The following is an 8,315-nucleotide window of genomic DNA, read 5'->3' on the forward strand; positions in this document are numbered from 1 at the left end:
AAAAAAAGAAAAGAAAAAGAAATGTAAATAAAGAAAATATCTAATAAAAAAGAAAAAATTAAATAAACAAATAGAAATAGCAATAAATAAATAAGTCTTTAAAAAACATTTAAAAGAAAAAGAAGAGGGAGAAGAAGAAGGAGAAAAAAGAAAGGAAGGAAGAGGGAGATCTCCTCTCGCTCATCCAGGAAGTGGCTGTGTAGTAAAGGATGACATTAACTTTCTGATTCTCTTGCCCCCACCTCCCAAACTCTGGGATTCCAGGAGTTCACCACAATTTAGATTGGATTGATTACAGGGGTGCACCACCACTTAGTTCCTACAGTGGTGAGGACTGGGTCCAGGGAGGGCTTCTTGCTTGGTAGGCAGGTCCAGTGCCAGTGGAGCTTCTGCACCCCAGCTCTATCTGCTACAACCCTCACTGAGACAGGGTTAACCACACAGGACTCCTCCAAGCTGATCTTTAGTGTTATACTGAGTCAAAGTCCCGATCAAAACTAAAGCAGAGTCGAGGTTACTCATGAGTGTCCATACGGCTATCATTACGGAGAACTCTGTAGAACAACGGAGGGCAAACTCATTCTGTAAATGATAGGAAAGTTAACCTTTTAGGCTTTGTAGGCTACTTGTCTGAGCTCTGCCACTCAGAGAGTAGCCCTAGACTACATTTAACAGGAGAGTAGCCCTAGACTACATTTAACAGGAGAGTAGCCCTAGACTACATTTAACAGGAGAGTATCCCTAGACTACATTTAGCAATTGAGCTTGCCTGGGTCCCACTAACAGCCTATGGGCACTGAAGTGAATTTTGAGAGGCTTTGTGTGTGTGTGTGTGTCATAAATTGCTATTTGTTATTCTTCTTTCCATATGTCCCCAGCCATTTAAGAACAGAAATAGGCAGGAGCATCACCACAAGTTCAAGGCCAGCTCCCTCTGTATGGTGAGTTCCACATCAGCTAGGGAGACACAGTGAGACCTAGCCTCAGACAACAAAAACAAAAGCTTAGAAGCCATTTTTAGCATCCAGGCTGTAGGAAACAGGAGATCCCAGTTTATGGGAAGTTGAATTATTGATTTTAGGATTAGAGATATGAAAAGCCATTATTTCAGAGAGGGCCCCAGCAGACCGCAGAAGGGAGGGACCCTTAATCTCCTGCTGTGCATTCCTTAGATAGGGAGGGAAAAAAAAGACCTTCCTGGTGATGAGCTAAACAACCTTCATAATCCAATTTTCTACCTCTTAAATTGGGAACAATAGCAAACGGAATGTAAATGAGGACATGACCACTTCTAAGTATGGCTTGGGGGAAGGCAGGGCTTGCTTGCCAATGTGAGGGAGAGTACACCCACTGGGCTGGAGAGGGCTAGGGGACAGGGTATGCTGGCCAGGATGACTGTACCATGTACTTATGAGTAGGGACTGAGGGAGCCCAAGAGGCTAGCATGGACCTAGATAGATATACTTTAGGCACCAAAAACGTATGTTGATGAAAGACCCATAGTCCCTTTTGCCAGAGATAAGGAGAATGGCTCCTCTGAGCAAGTAGAAACTATCATTCCCCATCCCACCCAAGCCCACCTGTAGGGCTGGGTTTCTCTGTGTAACCTTGGCTGTCCTGGAACTCAGAGACCAGCCTGGTATATGTCCCTGAGGGAATCCTCACTTTTCTCTAAATGCCAGACTTTGGGAAAAGGAATTTATTTATTTTCTTTTTTGGTTTTTCGAGACAGGGTTTCTCTGTGTAGCCCCGGCTGTCCTGGAACTCACTCTGTAGACCAGGCTGGCCCTGAACTCAGAAATCTGCCTGCCTCTGCCTCCTAAGTGCTGGGGTTAAAGTCGTGCACCACCACCGCCTGGCAAGAAAAGGAAATTCTTGGGGACCTAACAGAATTTTTAAAAAGATAGAAACGTGTGTGTGTGTGTGTGTGTGTGTGTGTGTGTGTGTGTGTGTGTGTGTGTGATAACAGGTCTTCAATCTCAGATTTTAGAAGCAGAGGCAGATGCACCTCTGATTTCAAGGATAGCCTGGTCTAAGGAGAGTTCCAGGACAGCCAGCGCCACACAGACAAACTTTGTCTCAAAAATACGAAAAAAGAAAGAACAAGAAGGAGGAGGAAGAAAGAAAAAAAGAAAAGTGGAAACAAACAGTGCCTCTTTAGGGAGTTGTTAACAATAATGGATAAGATAAAGAGGCTACGCAGGGAGGGGTGGGGGTTTGTGGAGGCGAAACTGGGAAGGGGATAATATTTGAAATGTAAATAGATAAAATAACAAATAAAAAATGAAAAAAGATAAGCGGCTAAAAAAAGTTTTATAGGGCTGGGCGTGGTGGTGCATGCACGCTTTAAATTCCATCATAGGGAGGCAGAGGCAGGAAGATCCCTATAAGTTCGAGGCCAGCCTAGTCTACAGAGTTTCAGAACAGCCAGAATACAGAAAAGCTTGTCTCAAAAAAAAAATTATAAAATGCAAATGTGTATTTGTTGCCAAAACGCAGGCTGCAAAACTCTCACTGACTTTACTCTTCTGCTAAGCGGTCTACAAAGTTAGGTGGGCCACTGTCCCTTTAAATTCTTCCCAATCACCTAAAGAAGGTGGATTAATCAGCACATGCGCACTCTTCCTGGCCCGACTGTCGCCCTACAGTCACAGCCTTCCCGCAACTTGTAGCAAGGAGGTTAAAGGTCCTCCCACTCCGAATTTATGCGCAAGCGTCAACTACGATTGGGAGCTTTTCATCTCGCAAAGAGCCCAGTCCCTTTTTTGCTCCTCAAAGCTCCGCCTTCCGCGGCCAATCAGTGGGCCTCGCCCTTCGCAATGACCAATGGCAGTGAGCGTGGGGGCGTGGTTGGGCGTCCGGGGGCGCGGCCTGGCGCTGAGAGAAGCGGCGGGGCGAACCGGGGGCTCTAGTGAACAGCACAGCCGGACGGAGATCGCCGGCTGTCGGCCAGCGGAAGCGGCCCGGGCCCGGCGGCTCCCGAGATGTCACGATGGCTGTGGCCATGGTCGAACTGTGTGAAAGAGCGTGTCTGCCGCTACTTGCTACAGCACTACTTGGGTCACTTCTTTCAGGAGCACCTCAGCCTGGATCAGCTCAGCTTGGATCTGTACAAGGGCAGCGTTGCCCTGAGGGATATTCACCTGGAAACCTGGGTGAGGAGGCACAGCAGAGGTGGGATAGTGCGGAGAGAGGGAGCACGGACCACCGAAGGGTCCTCGCGGAAGGTTTAAGCTGGAGGACAGGCACTGTGTTTGGAGAGCCCAATGGGTCTCGATCGCCTCCGCCAGGCCCCCTGGCTGGCCCTTCACCACTTAACCAGAAGCTAGGAGAGGAGTACCTGTCTTCACCTCTCGGGGGTTTGGGGGGGGAGACAGACTAGGAAATGATGTGTTACTTGCCAAAAAAAAAAAAAAATGCCACCATCATCATACGGAGTTTGGGGGCGCTGCTTGTGGAAGGGGATCCCCGGGAGTTAGGGGAGCAGAGACATTGTGGGGAGCCGGGCAGTAACAAGAGTTAGAACTGGGGTAGTTATGTCAGGGGAGGGTTTGGGGTGTTAACAGCCCTGCCAGGGGCACCTGTAGAAAGATGTGTCCTGACCTCCTCACCCCATGATCCTGGGCATAAGGGGTGGAGATCGCCCCCGGATGTGGATGTCAACAACAGCGTCACTGCCTACTGTGTTGATCCACACCTCGTGTGACTGTTGCTGCTCTGTACTTCCTGCTTTTGGGAGAGTGGGAGGGGCCTAGCTTGGGTTTAGGGAGGGACTTGATCTCTGGCATCTCTACCTGGAGGGCAGCCCTCCAAGAAAGGTGTAGAGGTTTAGCTTCGGGCTAGCTGAGGTGGGGGATGGGAGGAGCTGGGCATGATGCTCTGGAGATCTGAGGCCTAGGGTATGGAGTCGGGCAGGAGGCTGGGGATAGCAAGTGAGGGGCACTGGCTCCAGGTTAGGGCTAGTATGGGGGTCATCCTTCTAGCTCCAGATTAGGGCTTTCTCTATTATAGCTGGCCTCTGGGTTTGCAACTTCCCTTAGGAAGAGCTAGAGGCGAGCCATGCCTTTGGGAACAAATATGGGTTGAAGAGATGGTGGTATCTCCTAATGGCCTGGTCTAAGAGGTGTCTGACCATGGCCTATTAGACAGCTCAGAAAAAGGTCCAACATCTGAGTGTTCCCCCTTTTTGCTTTCAGCCAGAATGCCTACTCAGTCCTCTCTGTTGTTCCTTTTTGGGGGGGAGTGCAGGGCACTACCTGTTTTCTAACCTCTCCCCTGACAGCACAGGCACTCACTTAAGCCCACCTCTCTCAGCAATTCACCCTGAAGCCTTACCTCAAAGGCATTCAAAGCAACTACATGGTCCAAGGACCAAGTTGAGCCCTGGGTCCCAGCCTTAGTTTTCATAGTACCTGGAGTGACTAAGACAAATGCCTAGGCCTCAGTTTCCCCGTCTATGGATGAGGAATTTTGACTCAACCCCTGCTTGCCTCCTGACTCTGGCTGTGTTTATTCATGGGCCCAGCAGGTGTTTACTGACTACCACCCAGAGCACCTGGGTTCTTAGAGAGACCAGTGACTCATGGCCTTAGGCATTCCGAGGCTGACAGGGATACAACCCCAGCACAGACATCCTCATCCTATGTCTTGAGTGTATAGCTCTACTGTGGGTCTAGTACTTGGGTCATTTGGCCTTGGGTCAATCCCTCTCCTGGACATGACACCCAGGATGTGCGTGCATTGCTTGTTGGTCCTGACTGGGTCTCTCCACTTGCTCTCATGCCTGGAATGGGCCACCATCCCATCCCCTCTGCCTGGCTGCTTCCTCTTCACTCTGGCTCATCCTTGCTGTGCTGCTTGCTGGGTTTCACGCAGGCTCTGCTCACCCCTTACTGGTACTTGATGACTGAGTCAGAGTCTGGCATTCTGAGACCCTGGCTACAACCTAGCCAGGCTGGGAGCTGAAGGCATTTCTTATCTATCTCTGCAGCCTCTGGTTACTACATAGAAGGTGCTCAGAATCTCATACATCATGTAGCACTGGTTTGCCTCTAGCTCAAAATATACAGCTTTGACCTCCTGATCTTCTGGCCTCTGATTCCCTAGTGCTAGGATTACAGATGAACCTTATCACATCCAATTGTACTCTGCATGGTGGTGGAACCCAGGGCTTAGTGCGAGTTGGGCAAGCACTCAACCGGCTGTATACCAGGCTGGCCTAGATCTTGAGACAATCCACCTACCTATGCTTCCTGAGTACTGGGACTAAAGGCATGCAGGCCACCACACCCAGCAGTAAATAGAGTTTTGAACCAAACATAAGAAGGAAACTTCTTAGCTGGCCCAAGGGGCTGAGCACTGTTTGGTGAGATGAAAACAGGTCAGGGCCTGAGGGAAAGCCTTGTAAGTAGCAGAAAGAAGGATGAGCATGCCAACGGTGCTCTCCAAGACAGTGGCTGTGCGAGACTGTGGCGGGTAGCCATAGTCGGAGTTTTGCTGAGCTGATTTACCTTGCCCCTTACCTTACCCAGTCGGTGAACGAGGTTTTGAGGTCAATGGAGTCACCACTGGAACTGGTGGAAGGCTTCGTGAGCTCCATCGAGGCAGCTGTCCCCTGGGCTGCACTTCTCACTGACCACTGCACTGTGTGTGTGTCGGGCCTTCAGCTTACCTTGCAGCCCCGCCAGGGTTCAGGTGAGAGCAGGGTAAGGCCACAGGCGGGGCAGTTGCTGGGGATGGGCCCAGGAGAGTCGGGGGGCCTTTTTCTCCTGACTCCTTGCTCCTTCCCACAGGACCAGGGGCTGCGGACGCTCAGAGTTGGGCCTCATGCATGACCACAAGCCTGCAGATGGCTCAAGAGTGCCTTCGGGAAGGGTTACCAGAACCCTCAGAACCACCACAGCCCCTGGAGGGGCTGGAAATGTTTGCACAGACCATAGAGACTGGTGAGCAGGCCCCACTGCTAGTCTGCTCTTGGGCCCTCTTATCTACAGGACAGGAGGATAGTGGTATGGGGCTACCTTCCTACCCAGACTGGCAGGAATGCCCCACCCAACTCTAGACTCTCTTCCACAGTGCTTCGGAGGATCAAGGTGACCTTCCTGAACACAGTTGTGAGGGTGGAACATTCACTGGGTGATGAGGAACGGCGCGTGGCTGTGGAGGTCCGAGTGCAGAGGTAAAGAGTGCAGGGGAATGGCAGGAGACAAATGCCTCTACCCCCTCTCCTAACCAGGCCCTAGGAAGAGACAGGCTCCACCTGGGTTGGGCATTGGTGAGATTTGGGAAGTAGGCTGTGTTGGGAGCCTGCACTGTGTATAGACGTAAAATCACTCAGATTGTAAAAACTTTGAGACTCAAAGAACCAAAGGCTAGTTGAGCCTCCAAGATGGAAGCCCAGTTCCTCAGTCCCATGTTGCTAGGACAGCTCTAAAGAGTGGGATTCTAGCCTGGGGTTGTCTCCCCTTCACTCTCCAGACTGGAGTACTGTGACGAAGCGGTGCGAGACCCGAGCCAGGCCCCACCTGTGGACGTGCACCAGCCGCCTGCCTTCCTGCACAAGCTCCTGCAGCTGAGTGGGGTCTGCCTGTACTTTGAGGAGCTGCCCTCCCAGGTGGACCCGCCACAGCCGCCTCTGCAGATCGGCAGCTGCACAGGGTACATGGAGCTCATGGTGAAGCTGAAGCAGAACGAGGCCTTCCCAGGCCCCAAGGTGAGTCCTGGAATTTAAGAATTCCACCCATGGGGCTGGAGAGATGGCTCAGTGGTTAAGAGCACTGTCGTACTGAGTTCAATTCCCAGCAAGGACATGGTGGCTCACAACCGTCTATAATGGGATTCGATGCCCTTTCCTGGTGTGTCTGAAGATAGCTACAGTGTACTAAATAAATAAGTCTAAGAAATAAAACAATAAAGTAAATAAATCTCTATAAAAAGGAAGGAAGAATGAGTTTGAGCCATGCTAGATCTATCCCTAGAAGTGTTGATTGACACCAGGCCCATGTGGGGAAGAGATGGGTATGGCCGATCATACCTATAACCCAGTATTTGGGAGCCTGACAGAAGGTTGCTTCCAGTTCAACCCCAGCCTAGGCTGCAGAGTAGTTCCGGCCCTTACAGTGAAGATAGCTGTCTTCTTGGCAACTGGAAAAACAGATTCTGAAAGATCAAGTTGGCCAAGACTATTCAACTGCTTGGCAGCAAGTTTAGCATTACAACTAGTGTCCCCAGAGTACAGGCAGGTGGGCTGCATAGAAAGGCTCCATGGCTGTCCACTTGGTCCCCAGTTGGAGGTATCGGGACAACTGGGATCCCTGCACCTACTCTTGACCCCGCATCAGCTCCAGCAGCTCCAGAAGCTGCTCAGTGCCGTCAACCTCGCAGGTGAGACTTCTGGTCACTGGGGAACAGACAGGGGCGGTCTCGATAAGCAGGCAGGCTATGCTGAAACATCTTCCCCACAGACCCTGGAGGCCTGGCTGACAAGCTGAACAAGAGTCGCCCACTAGGTGCTGAAGATTTGTGGCTCATTGAGCAAGATCTGAACCAGCAGCTGCAGGCGGGTGTTGTGGCTGAGTCCCTCAGCCTGTACCCCATCAGCAACCCCCTCAATTTGGACAGCGCAGGTGGGTGCCAGGCTCTTTCAAATTGCAGGGGCATTTGTGTCAGTGCAAACCTGTCTGTCTCTGACTGCCCCTCACCTCACCCCCAGACCTCTTCTTCTCCATGGCTGGCCTCACAAGCAGTGTGACCTCGGCTGTCTCTGAGCTCTCCGTGTATAGTGTAGACCTGGGCTCCTCTGTTCACAGCAACATGGCCTTCCACCGACCCTCAACCCCCACCCACTCAGGTGGTAAGTCACTGTCTCTCAGAGTTTATTTCAGGATCAGGGTGGACTGGAAGAAACCTCAGGACAGTGGGTGGATATAAGCAGGAGGCCCCAGCTATGCCTGTAGTCCCACCATCAGTTAAGTTCCCCAGGGTCCCAACTCACCAGTGGGAGCTGATGAGGCAATATAATGCACAGTCTAGGTTTCTTAGTGAGCGCTTTCCCCTTTCTACAGAATAAGCCTAGTAAGACCAGGCTATGTGTTTCAGTTAGTAGGTAAGTGTGTAGATCAAAGGCTGGTATGAATGCTTCATCATATCAACTGATCCTTCTAGCACCTTCAGGATTAGACTGAGCCTTGTCCCAGAATCTGGCACACAAAGAGTGAACTTACCCTTCTAGACCCATGTGATACAACAGATTTAGCATCCCACAGTCCAGCTCAGCCAGACTTTATTATTTCTTTCTTTTTTTTTTTTTTTTTTTT

At 50.8% G+C, this 8,315-nt stretch overlaps 1 protein-coding gene across 1 annotated transcript in view; it reads left to right on the forward strand.

The window, feature by feature from the left end:
* The first annotated feature begins 2,861 nt into the window (after nt 1–2,861).
* Nucleotides 2,862–8,315, forward strand: part of Atg2a (autophagy related 2A) — a 20,839-nt gene continuing 15,385 nt past the window's right edge. Inside the window, exons 1-8 of the mRNA XM_031389414.1 lie at nt 2,862–3,155; nt 5,532–5,694; nt 5,793–5,945; nt 6,076–6,178; nt 6,478–6,712; nt 7,287–7,383; nt 7,464–7,625; nt 7,712–7,852. Coding sequence (XP_031245274.1) covers nt 2,985–3,155; nt 5,532–5,694; nt 5,793–5,945; nt 6,076–6,178; nt 6,478–6,712; nt 7,287–7,383; nt 7,464–7,625; nt 7,712–7,852 — 1,225 coding nt within the window. The 5' untranslated portion in view covers nt 2,862–2,984. The remainder of the gene's footprint in view (nt 3,156–5,531; nt 5,695–5,792; nt 5,946–6,075; nt 6,179–6,477; nt 6,713–7,286; nt 7,384–7,463; nt 7,626–7,711; nt 7,853–8,315) is intronic.

This window comes from Mastomys coucha, unplaced genomic scaffold, assembly GCF_008632895.1.
Source record: "Mastomys coucha isolate ucsf_1 unplaced genomic scaffold, UCSF_Mcou_1 pScaffold21, whole genome shotgun sequence".
Classification (NCBI taxonomy): Eukaryota; Metazoa; Chordata; class Mammalia; order Rodentia; family Muridae; genus Mastomys; species Mastomys coucha.